The sequence below is a fragment of the Chelonia mydas genome, chromosome 7 (assembly GCF_015237465.2).
Source record: "Chelonia mydas isolate rCheMyd1 chromosome 7, rCheMyd1.pri.v2, whole genome shotgun sequence".
Taxonomy (NCBI): Eukaryota; Metazoa; Chordata; order Testudines; family Cheloniidae; genus Chelonia; species Chelonia mydas.
Genome location: NC_057853.1, coordinates 86,873,946 through 86,894,025, shown reverse-complemented (window position 1 = coordinate 86,894,025; position 20,080 = coordinate 86,873,946). Strand labels below are relative to the sequence as shown.

The 20,080-nt window shown below is 38.6% G+C and overlaps 1 protein-coding gene across 1 annotated transcript in view; it reads right to left on the bottom strand.

Annotated features, from left to right (window-relative positions):
* The window catches only part of PCDH15 (protocadherin related 15), a 665,248-nt gene that overhangs the window by 227,658 nt on the left and 417,510 nt on the right, over window positions 1–20,080 (bottom strand). Inside the window, exon 18 of the mRNA XM_043551059.1 lies at window positions 8,043–8,171. Coding sequence (XP_043406994.1) covers window positions 8,043–8,171 — 129 coding nt within the window. The remainder of the gene's footprint in view (window positions 1–8,042; window positions 8,172–20,080) is intronic.

Sequence of the window (20,080 nt, the reverse complement as noted above, 5' to 3'; positions counted from 1 at the left end):
TACCCGGTTCAAGCCTTACACAGCATTCCTGCTTATAGCACTGCTGCTCTGCGTCTCCTTCTCTGGAGAACAAGAGACAAAGGGAAAGTTTCTTTCCCAATTTTTAAAAAGTTCTACCTTCCCATTGGCTCTTTTGGTCAAGTGCCCACTTTTTTTCTTTTTTCTTTTTCTTTTTTTTTAACCTGCAGGACTTTTTAACCCTTTACAGGTAAAGCAAGTAGAGAACAGCTACCAAGAGGGATTTTACTGCTAACTGGCTGGCTGGGTGTCCATCAAAGGGATCGATCCCCTCTCCCCCACTTCATTTATCACAGCAATATTTTGTAAATTTGTCACATTGAAGTGAAAGAAGAAGGGGTCTTCAAGGAGCCCTTGAAATCACCGATCTTTTGCTTCAGTGTGACAAATTTAACCTATGACAGTGCTGACAAAAGCTCACTGAGTTATTTTTCTAAGGAACTGCATCTCGGCTTGAGCATTTTTGCAGCAGAGCAGTGTGGCAGCTACCTCTGAAGAACCCAGTTCCCATAGCGATTAGTGTACATTCATGTACTTTTTGTGCCCATATAGCTCAAATAAAACTTTGCTGAAGCAGTCTACACAACCTGAAGTGCAATTTGCATTAAATCAGAGTCTTGAATAAGTAATATAATTGGAGGTGAAGATAAATCTAATCCAAAGAAGCAGTTTTTCTATTGGATAATATCAATTTTGTTTTCTTAAGATAAAGAAATCCTAAATAACTAAAGTCAAACTCACTTAAAAAAAAAAGGCCCAATGATGAATATACTTTTTACTGAATAATCCATACTTCATGAACTGGGGGCAGGGTGAAGAGTTCATGTTTCCCTCCACTCTCCTTTCCTTTATCTTCCTTGTCTTGCAGGTCTTTTGGTTAATACAGTCCTGTCTTAATAGTTCTACTATTCTATTATCCTGTGACTGTGTTGCTGCTGGGTACATGATTATAAAGGATGGATTTGAACTGACATTGCAGGTGACGTGCAGTGGATTTTTCTTATTTCTTATGTCTCCCGTTTATCTAAGATGTCTTAAATGTTCTTTGAATTCTCTACTGTGCATATTTTCAGTATCACTGAAACTCCATCACTGACTTATGATTGATGAGATTCTTCCTATCAGGTTTAAGAAAAAATTAACAATAAACAGTGCAATGTATAGTCAAGCAAAATTTGCTCTGGATTTCATATTTTCCTGCTAGATTCAAAATATGTTCTACTAGTATACTTTTTCTTATTAGGAAATAATGAACAAGTTCAGATAAAGTAAGATACAACTAAAAACTCTAACCAAACCAAACCTGAATTCAGGCTGAGATTCTAAATAGGAAAAGGATAATATTATATACTATATTTATGTTTTACCCCTTGTTCTGCACTTCCTGGGTTTGGCTAGCACTGAAAGCAGAAATACAATATAAAATGCTATTCTCCTGATATTTCTGACTCAGTCAGTGCAAACAGTACAGAAATCATGCTAAAGAACAAGATGAATTTAATCACCCAAATATATGCAGATAAACATTATATATTTTTTGTTTTTATCCAAAATGCCTCTCCGCTCTGAGTTTATCCCCAAATACCATCCATCAGCACAGTCCCTTCTTGTGATTCACAAGAATAACAAATAATATATTGTAGTTTTCAGTATTATTTGTGTCATGTGTTTCATAACAAAACCATAAAAACTAACTAAAGAGAAAACATAAAGTTTACCTCTAACTCACTGGTATCTCTCCCAACTCCCATTGTACCTTCCCTCTCTGAGGTTTCCCTACATCTTCCCTCCCTTTAAAAACACCCTGCAGTAAGATAATCTGAAGTCCACTTATGAAGTTCTTAATGTACTGTATTATTAACCTCATGCTTACCAAAATATAATAAATGGGTAGGATATATGCATACACACCTTTGTAATCCAATGGGCAGATCCACCAGCTGCGAAGATAAAAGCCCAAGTCCAGTTCAACTCCCCTTCCTCAGGGCCAGATTGATTAACAAAGTAAATTCCAAACCAGAATAAAAGTAACACAGAAGACTTGGTCACAGCCAACAGAGGCCTTTCCAGCTTTCGGCAAGCTGGGAAAGGAGAGGGCACATCCTTTTCCCTTTAGGAAACGTCCTTACAACAGCTTTTCTTTTCTTTTCTATCCCACCCCAGATCACTCATATAATGGGCAGGGAACTTGGTTCTATTTGTAATCTCTTTATGCTGGAATTTAAGGAGGACCTATATACCTTGTCACAACCTTATAGATTTGTTAATCCTCAACAAATAGCATTTTTATGTCTGGTATTCTCTTCCTTGATATATCCCACTAAAATTAAATTAAATGTGTAATTGACTTGTCTGCCAGACCACTGAGAAGTGAGAGTGGAAAATAAAGGAAAATTCTAAGGGTCCCTAGGCAATAAAATCCAGGTTTTCTAAAGGTATTTAGGTGTTGCTCCACTCAGCATTGCAAGGCCTACATGACGTGGGAGTCTAAATCTCATTTTCAAAAGTGCCTACAGTTTGAAAATGAGACTGAGGCCTTGTAACACTGAACAGAGCAATGGCTAAATACCTTAAAAAATCTGGACCTAAATGCTCCAGGCCTTGTTAGCAAACTTTTAGGTACACCTTAGGCACACTATGAGCTCCCATGACTCCCTCTGATATCAACAGTGATGCTGAAAGCACATGTATTACTCCTCAGATGCCACTATGCTCACTTCTATTGATAATGTTCCTCTAGTGCTATTATGATCTCATACTGGCCCATCAGTTCCTCTCTCTGCACTTTCCATCATGGATGCATCATGCTCCAGAGTGGGGAGAGAATTATGGACCAATGATAGTGTAACAATATGGGACCATAGGATCAGTAGGGATGCATTTCCAGTGCAACTGAGTGAAATTCAGAATTTACATTGCGTGGGACATTCCATCATTTCAACATTTGTTACTATTCCAGTTTGGGATGAGAAGTTGACATTTTTTACAGAACAGAAATTACAAATATATATTTGAAAATCTTGAAATGTATTGTTTTAATATTTTTGATGAACATTCCACAAATTGAAATATTTTGTTTCTGTAAGTTGAAATGATGTGAAATGCTTTCTTTTGAGTCATTTCAACATTATGCTGCATTCTCCCACTGTGGCTCATTGCCATATGTGAGAATAGTTCAGGAGTCTGATGTTCTCATTCTTTCTGGGAGGCCAGTTTCCCAAGCCAAACTTTATATCCCATAATGCAACCAGAGTGATGCGACTCACACGACATGCAATGCTGTGCATTGCATTATGGGAAATGTAGTCCTCCAGGGAGTTCAGCATAGAAGAAAGAACGGGGGCCTGAACCACAACTCCCATACTGCAATAAATTGATAAGGCAATGCAGTTTAATACTTCATTGAACTAATTCCAGATGAAACATTTTGGGTCACTTCAAGAAAACATAATATTCTGATTTGGGTCAAACTGAAAATTTCATTTCGATTTTCTCAATGAAAATCTTTTTTTCTCTTTTTTGCAAAAATCAGTATTTTCCTGCAGAAATTTTCAGTTTTCCAGAAACTGCATTTTCCATCAGAAAATCAACCTGACAAAAAATCCCTGCTCTAGTTATCAGTGTTCTCAGCATTATGGTTAATGTCAAGAAGAAACAGACATCTCACTTCTGGGAAAAAAAAGTCTTAAAAGCTATGTTAAAAAGAAATTGTTTAATATGAAGGGAAAGTGAGAAGGTGAGGTGGTCAGAGCAAAAGGACAAACAGGATAGAGTAAAAGGATAGAGGGATATGTGACTGCACCTGCCTGTGGTGCCTATCACCTGGGATGCTCTGTCCAGAGCCTAAATTAGAAGTAGCGTCAGTAAGGTTGGTTTTTTGTGTTTTGTTTTTTAAAATAAGATGGAAATAGTGAGTGGCTGCAGACTTATATGGGGCATGGGGATGGAGGGTACAGGTGGCTCCTAAGTAGGAGGATTAAGTTGAAGAATCTGCAACAGTTTACAATCTAAGGTCTTGTCTACATGAACAATGAACAGTTCTCAGTAAGCTGTGGTGTGAATCTACACCATGCTAGCCTGCCGAGGACTCAATGTCCACGTGGATGCTGCTGATGTGCATTAACAGTTTGTTAAAACACTTTGCTCTGTTCCTTCTTGAAAGACTATTAGATGAAAGCACATTAACTTACTGTCAATGAGCATCAGCAGGGTCCAGATGGACAGTTAGTCCTTTGCAGGCTAGTGCACGATAGATTCACACCTCAGCTTGCTGCAAACAAATTGTTTGTGTAGACAAGCCTTAAGTAAGTTTAGTTTCCCATCTACTGGTTGGTTTGTGTGCATATGAAAAAGAGACACAGGGAATACCCTTGTGTAGCACTGCAACCAAGATTTGATTTAACCTTGTAACCATGATGTAGCTCCTTGAATAAATAAATTAAATATGAGCTCTCTGCTAATCAGCCACCAGAAGCTTTGCTAAGCTTTATTTTTTAAATCAGGAATACATTCTTCATAACACTTTCTCTCTTTTGAGAACCTATTTCAAGTATCAGAGTAGCAGCCGTGTTAGTCTGTATCCGCAAAAAGAAAAGGAGTACTTGTGGCACCTTAGAGACTAACAACTTTATTAGAGCATAAGCTTTCGTGAGCTACAGCTCACTTCATCGACTCGATGAAGCTGTAGCTCACAAAAGCTTATGCTCTAATAAAGTTGTTAGTCTCTAAGGTGCCAGAAGTCCTCCTGTTCTTATGTCAAGTATGGCTACCGTACAGCTGGACATTGCCTCTTTTTGAGCCTCCATCCTCTGTCCAGGCAGATTTTTCAAACAACAGCCAATGTCTGGGATTTTTTCAAAGATGCTGCAGCTCAGAGAGCCCTGATTGGTCTACTTCCTGATTGTTTCCCTCTCCTGCATTGGCAGCCAATTGGTCCATTCCCCTGAAGCCACAGCTGATGGATCACACCCACCCAGGCCCCAGCTTCTAGCCCTGGGGAGAGGGGTCCCACAGAGAGGCGCTGACTGATGACCGGCTTGTGACGACCATCATGCCACTGTGACATGGAGTAACACTGCCCCCATCTCCAGTGAGTACCCCCACTGCAGATACCCCCTCCAACCTCCCCAGTTGAACCCTTCCTTCAGCTCCCCCTTCTCCCTCGCCCCCCCCCCCACAGTGTACTCTAGTGGGGAACCTGAAATATGGTAACCTTATTTGCAAGGGCTGGCCCCACCCTCATTACTAATTGTAGGGAGCAAATTTTCGTGGTATACACAAAATCATAGTGGTACAGATAAAAGCCAACCCTCTTTCTTTCTCACACATGCAGAACAGAAGCTATCTGACAAGAATCACATCTAGTCAAACCCACAACAATGCAGCATGAAGACCAGCAGTATCCTGGCTAACTAGCTCTACCCTAGCATTCCAGAAAACTTTATTTAGCTCTCTACTGAGGCGTCATACTGTTCTTCCATCTTGCATTTTGTGTTCTATCCCCTCTCCTCTGTCCCTCATTTGGTATTTTCTTTCCTTCTCCCCCTCTGCCCCTTTCTTGTGATGGCTGTTATTTCTCCCCATGCCTGCTGATATCCCTTATCTGTGGGTTGGTTGAAACAAAGTAAAATTTATTAGAACCTTATCTCAGAAGTGAGGGCTTTGAGATCAAGATTAAAATGAATTAGAATCGTACTGTAATCAGGGGAGGTAGCAACATTTTATAGTCTCATTATAATTTTAACATTGTCAGATTTTTCTTAGAAATGATGCATCAGTTAGTTATAAACTTGGGAACGAGCTTTCACTAAAAATCCTTTCATCTCCTATAGGGGGGGAAAAGGTGTTGGTTTACTTGCAGGATTAAGATAATTAAAAAGAAAAAAAAAAGTCTGCCGATCATATGAATCTCATCTTCTTGACAACCAGTCATAATACCAAAATGAAGTTCAGTTCTGGTTGGGAGCTTTAAAATTACTTCCTTATCAGGATGTAGAAAAATAAATAGTATTGTGGATTGTGTGAAACATCATTGAAACTAGTGGGCGGAAGTACTGCCCTTCATTTAAGATAGCTGTAAGAAACTATTATGCTCTTTTGTGGAACCAGAAAATGACTGCACCACAACTAAAGGTGGGGCAGAATTTGTCTGGGCTTACCCAAAGAAGGGCAGCTCTGCTTTGTGGTTGGGGTGGAGGGGGGAGTGGAGGAAGGTCAGAAACTGCTGCAAAAGGTGCTTTGCAGCAATGACTCACCCCCTCGCCCCCCAGGAATGTGCATAAAAGTATGAAACCTCAGTGGGGCAAGACTCTATGTCCAAGAAGCGAGGAAGCCAGCATCCACCCTCCCTCCCCTTGTGGAGCGGGTGTGAGGGTGTGAGGATGGACCTTTTCTGGTGAATAGAAAAGGTGGTAGGCCATATGTCGCAACTTATTTTGTAATATTGGGCAGATGTTCAGTGCAGGTACTCTATAGGGAGGGCAGCCAGTGACCAGATAAATGGCCTGGTAAAGGACTTAAAAGGAGGTACTGGATAAAGGAACAGAATGGGGGAGGGGGTTTGGAGACTTCTATGATTGGTACGGCGGGGAGCCAACCCCCTCTGTTCCCATAGCCCTCCTTAACCCTCTTACTAGGCTGGTGGATGGTAAGGTCCAAGCCATGGGTTGGCTGGGGGACCTGGATGGAAACAAAGGTGGGCTGGTGAAAGCCCTGGAGAATTGATTTGAATAAGGATTATTTGCCTGCATTGTACACTTTATCTGAGGGGTAGTCCCCGACATCTATATAATAAAGTTGCGGCCTGATTAAAACTCATAACAAGTCTCCTGTCCTTCTTGCGGTATACCCAGACAACAAACAATCACAGCCTTCACCTAAAACACAGGCATATGTACTGTCCAAAACAAAGACATATAAGGGCAGAGGCATTTTGCTGGGTATTGTTTTAAAAGAAGTGATGGAAAAGTAAAAGTAAAACATGACTTTTTTATTTTATTTCTTATGTTGTGTTAAATCCTGTCCATTAGTTCAAAGGCCTGACCCACATACCCCAGCTTGCTGACACTTGGGGCACTGCCAAGAAAACAACACAAAATAACAAAATATTTTGAGTGACAAATTCTTCATTTGGCAGCATGTCCCAATGAGTAACAAAATATTATAAAAAAAATAAACAGCTTCAAATTACTACTACTAAAGATTCCAAATGTAAGCCAGGACTCAAAGTAATTTTACAACATCAACACAATTTATTTAGATCAAATTAAAAGATTTCTAATTACTTCCCCCCCCCCTCACTAATCTTAGCAATTTGTGAACATGAAACATCAATCATTTGGTAGAATAGAAATTAACTGTTGTAGCAGCAGCAGACTGAGGTTTTGCGACAATATTCAATTCCATTAACATAAAGATTTCTCATTAACAGTGGTAGCCTGGTTAGTTTCAAGTTGCTCTTGCTTCTAGTTTCACTACAGAACTGAATTGGAAGCTCCGAAGTTATCATTTAATAAAAAATTTACTCCATACCTTCTCAGTGGAAATGTGTCACCACATTTTCAATAAGATTTTGGGGCTAATGCTGATTAATTATTCATAATGAATTATACAAATATTAACATTAAAATTAAAGAAATAAGTACGAAAAAGTATACAGTATGGCATGATATGTAAGTGCATCATGATAGACATTACTAAGAGATGTTTCTGAAAATATACAAATTTATTTTAAATGCTGTATAAATAAATAATTCCCTTCAGCTCATAGCAGAATCAAAAATAAAGTAAACTAAATTAAAACAAGTAAAGCAAAATTTGTAAGCTTTTCTACTTAAAGACAAAAAACACAGTATATTTATACTGCAGACTATTTAACTACTGTATTTTCGCCCATGTGTACAGTCTTATAATTGATGGATGAAAACCTTGTAATTTAATGAGATTGTTCTTTCAACCAGCCTCTTTCTAAACTAAAATAATTCACATTTTTACTGTGATCTTCAAGCACATCGTGATTAACTTACCCTCACTTGCCCGACAAAAGCATTCACTTCCTCTTCGTGTACAGATAGATTTTTAGGTAGAAAGGGATCAAAGACTGGTCCATTGTCATTTACATCAGTCACCATCACATTAACCGTGGCAGTTGAGGTCTGCAGGGAAAGACAAAATAGTAAGCCAAATATTTGCACTTTACATGATGTCATTCTGCTATGTATGATTACAGCTGTGCTATGAAAAAGCACTAAACACTGTCAGCGAAACAGATTAAAAATATCACTCTTTCCCTGGTCTGTGACAAGTCAAGCATTAGTCAGTTTTGCCTTTTGTTTGTCAGCTTTTGGGGGAATGGCGGGTGTGTGAAAGCAAAGACTATGGATCCATTTCATGTACCTTTAGGAAACATGAACATTTGTGATTTTCTTCCTTCCTTGTATTTCATCATGAAACACCATGTTTTCTGGCAGAAATAGCTAGTTTTGACCCTTGACCAAATTCTTGTTAAAACCCATAAAACTAATTGTTCTGTTTCATGTACGAATTCCAGGACGTAGAATTTCGTTTAACTGTAATCTGTTCAAAGACTTGTTACATACTCAGCAGGCCACAGAAAATTTTAATCTTTAAAAATGTAATCATTAATATAAGTTCACCTGTGACCTACCCTGTCTAACTGCTTGTGTAACCCACACACCTTCTGGATGTGGTGTTCTGTCCCATCTAGTGAGACAACTTTAAGAGAGAGATAAAAATGAGCCTGTTCTACAGCCCTAGTTAAAAGACAGTTGGCTTTTAGCTCATGCGGTAGAGGCTCATGCACTAAGCTCCAGAGGTCCCTGGTTCAATCCTGCCCACCGCCAACTGGGCTCTGTTGGCTTTACACTTATCTACACACTGAGTTACTGAGCTTTATTGATGTCAACGTGTGAATTTACTGTGCACAAATCTGCCATGCAGTCAATTCCCACGTGGTCACTGCTACGCCATGCTGCACTGCAAGACTTTCACTTTACTGTAGCGGTGTCCACATGGCAAGTTACTGTGTCAAATCTTGTGCACTATAGATTTACACCCTGGCTTGAGACCCAATAACTCACTATGCAGACAAGCCAACAGACAACCTCTTTCCTCATGAGACGTGGTCACAGTCTCCACTAGGACCCTATTCCTTTGGAAGTCAGTTCTCCCAGATTTGTTAACCTTTAGGTCAGGCTGCAAAGGTCATCTTTTTAATTTGTCCAATAGGGGTGTGGGTTGAGAGCAGGGTGAGGCGGAAACTCCAGTGCTGGCTTTGTTGATGGCGTTTATTATTCAGATCTTGTTATATTTATGTTGCTTTAACAAGTAATCAATACTCAGTCATAAATTTGTCATGTTTTGACACAATATACTACATACTTATAAACATATGAAGTATTTTTAAAAATATATGAAAAACAATGGTGCAATTAACTAGCTTCTTGTACTTGCTTTTTGCTCAGTTGATTACTATTTATTTCTGAAACTTGTCATTCCTATATTTAACTTATTTTAGGAAGCTCAAGCTCTTTTTTTAAATATGTACAAAATCATTGTCAACAGTAAGAAGGCTCCAGAACATTTGCTGTAGATGATACACAAAGCATACTGAATTCAAATGGACTTTAATAAGCTAATCTGATTCTGCACAATGAAGAGAAATACAATCTCTTGGATTTAGTAAACTGAGAAAACATGACATGGAAATCATAGACATCAGAAAATAAACAGCTGTCAGTTTGAGAGATTTTTTTTCTGTTACAAAGAAACTTTAATGGAATGTTTCTACAATGTGCTTGTTGCTTTCATGATGCTGTCAATAGTGAGTCAACCCAGTGCATCATTTAGAACATTTAGATTTGTTACTCAGCAGCCAAAACACATGTTGTCTAATTGCTTTGGAATCAAGTTTATGAAAGTAAAATTGTTGTTCTGATTTGCTTACAGATCCATCTGAATGCTGGTATAATTCTAGAAAGGCACATATGAGGGAACAAAACACTTTCCTTCAGCATTCAGCCACTCAAGGGAGGGGTGGAATTTTGTGTCATTCTTCAACCCAAGTTCAATTTTGATGTGAGGGGAACTTGCAATAAATCTCAGGAATTCTTACAGCGCAGGGATTAGCCTCGGGGGTGAGGGTTGGGAATAAAGAGGAAGGGAGGAGACATACCCGAGAGGGAAATGGGCAATTATCAGTGAAAAGCAAGAAAAAAGAGAAACTTGTGAGTGAGAAAGGGACAAGATGTCCAACAAAATACAACAGGGTAAATCAGACCTTCCCTCAATCTATATGGTAATATGGGGGAAGGGAATGAGTTTACTGCCACCTCCGAGATATCTGAAGAGGTTTAGATATCTGAAGAGGTTTACTGGGAACCTGACCTCTTCACCTTAGAGATAACTGGCAAAGAGAACAAGGGCTACTGGATCATCATAAGATCAGACAGGGCTCATTTTAGAACCTAGATCTTAACTTCCCATCATTGCTTTTATTTTCACTTTGAGTGTGCCTTGCTATACATATTATTGCAGGGCTGATGCTGTTTTTGGCAAGTTATTATGTAATTATATATGTGATATTGCTGAACTACAGGAGGTTAAGAGAAGGATGAGAATGACCATACACATGGAACAATACTCATAGGAAGAGAAATGGAAAAGATTAGGATTATTTACCTTAGAAAGAAGATGAATAAGAAGGGACAAGATAAAAGTACATATAATATTGAATACTATCGGGAAGGTAGATTGGAAGCACCCGTCCTCGCAGTCTCATAAGACAAGAACAAGGGGACAGTCAATGAAATTAAAAGGAGGGAAATTCTAAAATGATAAAAGGAAATACTTTTTTCCAAACTTATGTATAACTGAACTGTGAAGTCACTGCCACAGGAAGTCATTGTGATCAAGAACTTAAGATTCTAAAACAATTTGGACATTTATATGGACATATAGAATACACAGGTAATAAAAATGTTGTGGAAAAGTCATTAAGCCTCATAGTTCAGGGCTAACACCAATCGGTATTAGAGATGAGAATGAGACCTAATATGGGTTGTAAATGACTCCTCAACTGATAATTGCACTTCTCTCTGAAGTATCTGGTATTGGCCACGGTTGGACACACGATACTGAACTACATGCACCTTGATCCAGTCTGTCAATTCCTATGTTCCTGTATTTGCATCAATGTCATAAGAAATCATCCTGTCATAGACGCACTATACTGTTCAACATTCATCTTGGTCTGGGAGGAGAAAACATGATCTTTTAAAATAGCCTGAACATTGTATTGATTTTGAGGCCTGTCATAAATATAAAGGGAAGGGTAAACCCCTTTAAAATCCCTCCTGGCCAGAGGAAAAATCCTCTCACCTGTAAAGGGTTAAGAAGCTAAAGGTAACCTCGCTGGCACCTGACCAAAATGACCAATGAGGAGACAAGATACTTTCAAAAGCTGGGAGGAGGGAGAGAAACAAAGGGTCTGTGTGTCTGTTGGTATGCTGCTTTGCCGGGGATAGAACAGGAATGGAGTCTTAGAACTTTTAGTAAGTAATCTAGCTAGGTATGCGTTAGATTATGATTTCTTTAAATAGCTGAGAAAAGAATTGTGCTGAATAGAATGACAATTTCTGTCTGTGTGTCTTTTTTGTAACTTAAGGTTTTGCCTAGAGGGATTCTCTATGTTTTGAATCTAATTACCCTGTAAGGTACCTACCATCCTGATTTTACAGGGGTGATTCCTTTACTCCTATTTACTTCTATTTCTATTAAAAGTCTTCTTGTAAGAAAACGGAATGCTTTTTCATTGTTCTTAGATCCAAGGGTTTGGGTCTGTGGTCACCTATGCAAATTGGTGAGGATTTTTACCAAACCTTTCCCAGGAAGTGGGGTGCAAGGGTTGGGAGGATTTTGGGGGGAAAGACATGTCCAAACTACGTTTCCCAGTAAACCCAGTTAGAGTTTGGTGGTGGCAGTGGTTATTCCAAGGACAAAGGATACAATTAATTTGTACCTCGGGGAAGTTTTAACCTAAGCTGGTAAAAGTAAGCTTAGGAGGTTTTCATGCAGCTCCCCACATCTGTACCCTAGAGTTCAGAGTGGGGGAGGAACCTTGACAAGGCCCTAATTAGATAATCAAAATTAATCCAAAATTTACCAAAAAGCACAAACTTTTTTTGTTTGTCTTATTGAAAACTTCCATGGTGCTCAAATGTGCTCTTGAGCCAGTACTAACATTTTTAAATAGAGCTATCATAATTTCTATAGTAGTCACAACTTAGTGAACCATTAGAAGTAAATTAATTCACTGAGCAGTGCAACCAGAGATACTACAAAAAATACATATCCAAGAGGCATTTGTTTGTCCCCCGTCCCCCTGTTTTGCTGTCAACTTTTCTAGCATTTCTGATGCACGACAAAAGAACCCTTTGGAATTCTCTAGTTTTCTCCTCTAGACTCACAAACCTCTATCAACTTCATCCGATTGCATTATCGTTTTTGCAATGCTAATAATGGACATACAGTGTTAATAGGTGCTATTTTTCACCCCAATAAGGACATGATGTGAACCCTGTAGATGGTCTGCAACTCAGTTAACTATATTGGTCTCCTCTGGGATGCGTGTAACATCCATTGATGATTCTGCAATTAGTTCACCTTGGTAACTGCCACACTCAAACGATTGTTTAATAAAGTGTGTATGTGTGTGTATTCCAATAAGGGGCTCCAGAGCAACAGTGTCATGACTAGCACCCACAGCAAAAGTGTGACAGGTATATATCCTAAAATATCCTTCAGTAAGCAACTAGGGTGAATTACGGTGCCTATTTTTAGCCTATCAATGAAGCAGAAAATAGAGCCAGCAAGTAAACTGTGGGTCATATGGCCTTGCAACAGCCACAAGAGTAATCACCTGGCACAACAGTTAATATGAGGGAAGGCCCACATTTTAGAGTACACTTTTTTGGTGGGGTGGGAAGAGGGTAAATGCGTACACTGTGAGGGAAACCTTCCTTTTTACTGCCAGTTGCATGCAGCTCAGTTTCATGTATGGTCATTCAGCTCCATCATATTTCACATCACTGATTTCCTACTGCAGGTGCCAGTGCTGTGATTGCTCTGAAAGTCAGGTAAGCCATGATTCACTTTTTGCATAATGAGGACATTCTTCTAACAAAGAAGCCTCGACCACACAGGCACAGTGATGGAGATTCTTTAAACACTCTTCTATTCTGCCACCTTCATCAGAGAAAATTCTGGTGAATATGACAACTGTGAGAGTTATTCTTGCCTTATAAAACAAAAGGAACAAAATCAATACTGAAAGAAACACATGGGTTCAGTGTATCCAATTAGGAGTAGATGCCTGTTTACTCTTTTACGGCAGTCTTTCTTGTCTTGTTAGTGAAAAAAATTGCTGAATCATACATCTCAGAGCCTCATGAATCAGGAACAGAGTCATGTTCTCACTTGCTTACTCACCCTTCAGCTGCCTCCACCACTTCTGAAACCTCCCCAGCTCAGCACCCTACAACATTGCTGTTTGACCTCTCCACTTGATTCTCAGTTTTTCCCATTGTAGGTGAGCTGGATATGTAAAATTGCAATTAGAGTTTCATTTGAAGGCCTCATTTGAACCTCCTAATAACTGATCAAAATCAAGCCTAATCTATGTGCTTCCCAACATTTAGAGTTAATACTCAGAATGAATGAGAATTTTCATGCAAAGTCTGAAGCACATCAATTCAAGACTCAGAAATATCATCAGAACCTGCAATGTTTTGTGCATTCCTCTCTGTTCATAATCCAAAAAAGTTACATTTCATCATTTGATAGGGAAAGAGTACAAGCCACTATCTTGTGCATGGGGTATTTAAAAAAACAAAATGCAAAAAAAATAGCACTGTTCACCACTAAAGCAGGAGTCTCTATGGAAGCAGAGACTCCAATTAAAAAAAGCATTTAAGCCTGCGCTTAACATAAAGTGTGTGCTTAATTACCGTTGAAGTCAAAGGGACATAAGCATATGCTTAAGTGGGTTTCCTAAATAGGGATGGATTTACACACCTATTTAAGCACTTTACTGAATCAGGATTAGAGAGACAGGGGAAGAAAATACAATTTACTATTATTTCTATGTATGTCCTGATGCATTTTCTACAGCGGTGTTAGGTGACTATGTTAGGAGGATGTGAGTAATGCAGATCCCATGCTATGATATCTGCATGTAAGTTTTTCAACTTTTCATAATGTCTATGTAAGTACCAACACTGATTTTTTTTTCAAATGTTTTATAGGTCAGAGTTAAAGTTATCATTGGAATGTGTAACATGAAAAGCCAGCAATAGTGTGACTTCTCAAAAGGACTGGGCACTTCCTTTTTGTTGCTGAAGCAATCAATGGGTTCTTCACACATATAATAAATATAAGTCTAATAAAAGATGAACATCTGCAATTTATAGCTTTATTAAGCCAACTGAAATAGTTCTTATATCCATAATTCACCTCTAAGCACTAAACACAATATTTAAATAGACTCCTCAAATATCTTTTGCTCTAAGTGTGCAAGGCTCTCATAAATGTTAAAGAATAGAAGATAAATACAAAGAAAATGTCACTTACTTTATTTGTACCCTGCCATTTAATTGGAAACTGGGAACTGATGAGCGTTTTGCTTGCCATAGGAAAGTGAATATTCTTAGCTTTGATGTCAAACTAGTTTATTAATTTAGACAAAATCTAAGACAAAGACTATCATCCTAAAATACAAATGAGTTGGTAAGTAATAAGATATGAGCAAAAAGTCCAGGCCTTATTTGATTGAAAAAGAATCTGTAAAAAATGTTTATGCTCTACATGGCAGGATTTTTCTATATTAAACTTAAGAAAACTATATTTATGTTGTGGCTTAAATATACAAAATAATAGCTATTTTTAATCAGTTGGGACAAATTCAGGTGCTCATATATTAAGGTGAGCAAAGTGATAAGAACCAACATAGAATATTTATTAATGGGGTAAAATGGAATGGAAATTGTTACATTAGTATAAGTTAGTTACTCCAGGAGGGTAAGTCCTTGAAGACTCACATTTACACAATAATACAATTCATTGCTAATGAGAATCTAATATCTTTATAGGTATTGTAGGCTCAGAAACTGGTGTGTTAACAGGGAAAAGGGCTGTGGTACATGGATCTTGGTTCCTGATGCATGTGTTTATGCCAAAATGGTATAACTCACAGTGAAGGGTGACTAGCAGAGCATAGGTATAACCCTGGGGAGAAGAGTGGGGAGAGTATCCTTTCTCACTAACATTTTACTATCTTGTTGGTGTCTCCATCAGTGCTGCTGCAGGCTTCATGTATTCTCACACCATGTGCCCTTACCCTAAACACTTTTAAAGATGCAGTTTACACCTATATTCAGGAGCAGGAACACTGGAGAGCCCCCTTCTATCACCAATTTACTATGAGCTAGATGAAAACATCTTCCGTTTGTTTAGAACCAGTGAATGTGCACCGGTTATAAAAATACAAAGGGTTACTGATAGTCAGCAAGATCTAACCTGGAAGGCATGCTTCACTAAAGAGAAACATTATAGGAGCACATACCAAAGAGGTGGTTCTAGCCCTAAACTATTAAACCACAGAGAAACTTGTGGCAGCAAAACATGAAACCAGTTTATCTTTTCCAGGCCCATCTAGGACTCATGAGAGATATAAAATACATGGCAGTTTTTGCTAACAGTTTGCAAACACTATTTTAGTGAAATAAAGGTATTTTTGAGTTACAAAAATGTTACTGGATGCAGAACATTTTCCCACCTTAACATTAGCCCAACAGATGTCTTTCCAAATACATTTAAAAAAATGAATATAACAGTGTACGCTCAATTTCAGTCAGTCAATTTTTTTAAAAAAATGACTTACATAAACCATTGTATTTTTCTTTGACAATCAAAATCAAAACTTTCCTAAAGAACATAAACCCTCTGAAACTTTTATTATGTGTTATGCTATCCTGCAGTACATTTTAAATTTTAATGTCAACTCCCTGGTTTCTTTCATGTGATGTCTGATAAGACTATGGGCTTGGGTGATATGCCATCATGTGCCAGCAATGCCCCTCTGCCATGTACATTGGCCAAACCAGACAGTCTCTACGCAAAAAGAATAAATGGACACAAATCAAACGTCAAGAATTATAACATTCAAAAACCACAGGGAGAACACTTCAATCTCCCTGGACACTCAATTACAGACCTAAAAGTGGCAATTTTTCAACAAAAAACCTTCAAAAACAGACTCCAACAAGAAACTGCAGAACTGGAATTAATTTGCAAACTGGACACCATCAAATTAGGCCTGAATAAAGACTGGGAGTGGATGGGTCATTACACAAACTGAAAGTTATTTCCCCATGCTAATGTTTCCCACTACTGTTATTCACACCTTCTTGTCAACTTTTTGACATGGGCCATCCTGATTACCACTATAAAAGTGATTATCCTTCTGCTGATAATAGCCCACTTTAATTGATTTGTCTTGTTAGAGTTGGAAAGGCAACCCCCATCTTTTCTTGTTCTCTGTATATATATATATATATCTTCCAACTATTTTCTACTCCATGCATCTGATGAAGTGGGTTTTAGCCCAAGAAAGCTTATGCCCAAATAAATTTGTTAGTCTCTAAGGTGCCACAAGGACTCCTTGTTCTTTTTGTATATAATGGATTATCCTTGTCAGTCCCAGGAGACAATAAGTTTCACAAGCATGGGTAAACGTTCTTGGTTTCAGTCAAAAATCCTGATTTTTAAAGGATTGTACAGATGCACACTGACGTTCACAGGTGCTTTTCCTATACAATCACAATAGGAAATGTCAAGGACTTTCCCATATGCTGCACAATAGAAAAATTATAGGCCACATTTGCTTTCCTTAATTGGGGTCCTATTGCTAAAAATAAAACTTTTTGAGTTCTTTGTATTGAGAAAGTAGAGAATTATTTGTCTGCCTATAAAGTTCCCTTTAATACATTTAACCAAACACATTTCCACTATACTGATTGATCAAAAACAAAAAACTAGGTAAATGCAAACTTCAAGCTGTATTCAAAAGTCAGGAAAAGCCAATGTTAGCTAGCACACAAAATTTTAATTCTGTACTCTTGTGCATAAAAATGGTCATATTCTATTTCTCAGATATCACATTTTTTCTAAAACTTTCCTCAAAATATTGTCTCTTGCTCCTTTTGAATAGGACAGACAGAAGACATGTAAGTAATTTTTATAAGAAAAAAATATACAGATGAAGTATAACAATGTAGAGTAATGATGACAGTATGCTCCAATATGTGGTTATCAAATTAAATTACAACATTAACTCTTTCGATGACCCTTAGAAGAACATTACTGAATAATGAAATATTGGGGTAATACAATCATAGGAATGTCATTAATTTATAAAGGATAACATTATTGAGGTCCTAAAAGCCAAACACAATTCCACAGAAACCCAAAATATTTTGATCATATTTAACTGATTTTAAAAAAGCTGGTTACATATTTCTGAACAGATATAAGCTACACTATGTGTAAAATGTCTCAATTTTATATGCACTGAAAGATAAACAAGTACATTAAAGTAACTCTAGGGATCTCATATTTTATCGAGTGATGCAGATAATGCTTATAGAATTAATAGAAATTATATTGTTGTTGTAATTTTGTTAAACACTGACTTCCTCCCAAGCATATTAAAGAAGGAAGAAAATCCTTAAGTGTCTAAATTACACAAATCTACTAGCACCTAGTTATTGCCATATATGTATAATATTAGTTTAAATATGTTAGCAGATAAATAGTTGAAATTAATAGACTTTTCTAGGAAGTCAAACACAAGTCTAAATTACACAAATCTACTAGCACCTAATTATTGCCATATATGTATAATATTAATTTAAATATGTTAGTAGATAAATAGTTGAAATTAATAATAGACTTTTCTACAAAGTCAAACACTGAAGCATAATTTGGATAATGTAATTTATCATATATAGTCCAGGGACTGAATTTTTTTTCTGCACTAAAAGTGGTGTTGATTTGTTTCGGCCAAGGATAAGATGCATTAAGAAAGAGAAGTATACCGCAAAAACATTCCATTTCACATCACAGTATTTTACAGTTTTCATTAACAGTTTGTGACAGCCCTTCAACGGTATTGTAAGATGAACAGATATTGATTTTAAGACACTGGACGTTCTGGAAGGACACTGCGGTGAAAAATAGACAGGACCTTCTACCAACACCATTTTCTTGTGCTCTGTAGTCAAGAGTACAGCACCTAATTTCCACTTTCCACTTTCCACTCCTAAATTTTGTATTAATTATTGCTTTATGTCTTCTGTAAGTTACTTCCAAAACCACAACAAACACCTTCACCTTTCTATGTTCCTTAAATACAAAGAGCAGTAAATGATCCTGCAGTACACTACATAGTCTAGTCTCACACACAAATGAAGAAACATACACACATTGTTGTTTTAAGTTCTTAAATAGCACAGAATAGAATTGCTTTCTTCTTACAAAAATTCAGCATACTTTGCTTGTCCAGCTATACCGAAAGAAGGACAGGAGACACCTGATATGGTTTTAATCAGGCTGCAACTTTATTATTAAATGTCTGGGACTACCCAGCATATACAATGGAGGTAACCCCATGTTCATTCAATAATTACCTGGGGCTTCCACCAGCTCCTCCTCTTTTTCATAGATATTTAGGTCAGAAGGGACCATTATGATCATCTAAACTGACCTCCTGCACAACGCAAGCCACAGAATCTCACCCACCACTCCACACCACTTTTCTATCCAGGTCCCACAGCCAATCTATTGCTGGAACCTTACCATCCCTTCAGCCCTGGAGCACCCATGGGAAAAAAATAGTGGGTGCTTACCACCCACCGACAGCCACACTCTCCCCCAACCACCCTTCAGAGTCTCCCTCCCGCTGGCAGCCCGCTGATCAACTTATCCCCCCCCCTCCCAGTGCCTCCCACCGGCTGCGGATCAGCTGCTCCGCAGCATGCAGAGGGGGCAGAAAGAGGCGGGGTCTTGGTGCAGCCTTAGCGGAAGGGATGGAGTGGGGGCAGGGCTGGGGGCAGAGAGAGGGCGGGAATAGGTGGGGTGGGGGGTTTGGGGGAAGAGGTGGAATGAGGGCGGGGCCTGGGTCGGAGGGGTAGAGAGGAGGTCGGCGCCTATGCCACACATCAACAAAGCCCTCCCCGAACCTCCTGTTAGAAAGGTTGAAAAAAACCAACCCATGCTACCTAGGCCAATCTTGTGGTGATGGAAAAATTCCTTCCCAGCCCCCCTGAAAAGGGGCAGCTAGTGCAATGCCCAAAGCAGGTCTTGACCAAACCTGGCCTTTCACAACCTAAAGGGGAGGGAGGTTGGGTGCTGTCTCAGCTTAGTCCATGTAAAATGGGGGCTTCACTGCCCAAGGTTGCCTTTTGCAGTTCTGGTTCTCCAGGGGATGAGTCAGCAACCACACTGACTCCTCTCCTTTTGCAATAGTTTCTGCTCTCTCCCTCTTCCCGCCCTCCCCCTCCACCCCAGTAAGGCACCGCTCCCTTAATTCAGTCAGCTGGACAAAAGCCACCCGGCTTGAAGGTGGTCACTCTCTAAATCCTACTGGCACCTAATGGCAATCTTACCTGAAAATATCAAAGTTTGTCAATGTAACTTGAACTTGACAGATTTTTCTTTTCACTTGTCATTGTTCTGTCATTGTTCTGTCTAAGCCTCATAACTGGGGAAGCAATAACTGGTTATAAGTCCTCTACATATTTTCAACTCTTTGTATTGTGGCATTTCAGGGACAGGTGATGGGTTATGTTATTTCAAGGCCAGCATAAAAACCATGCAAAACCTCTAGTACTGTAAACCAGAATGAATATAGCTTGGGAAGCATGCCTGAGTATTTCAAACAATCAAGAGATTTTAAAGTATAAGAAGGACCCAAGTGATTAAATGATGT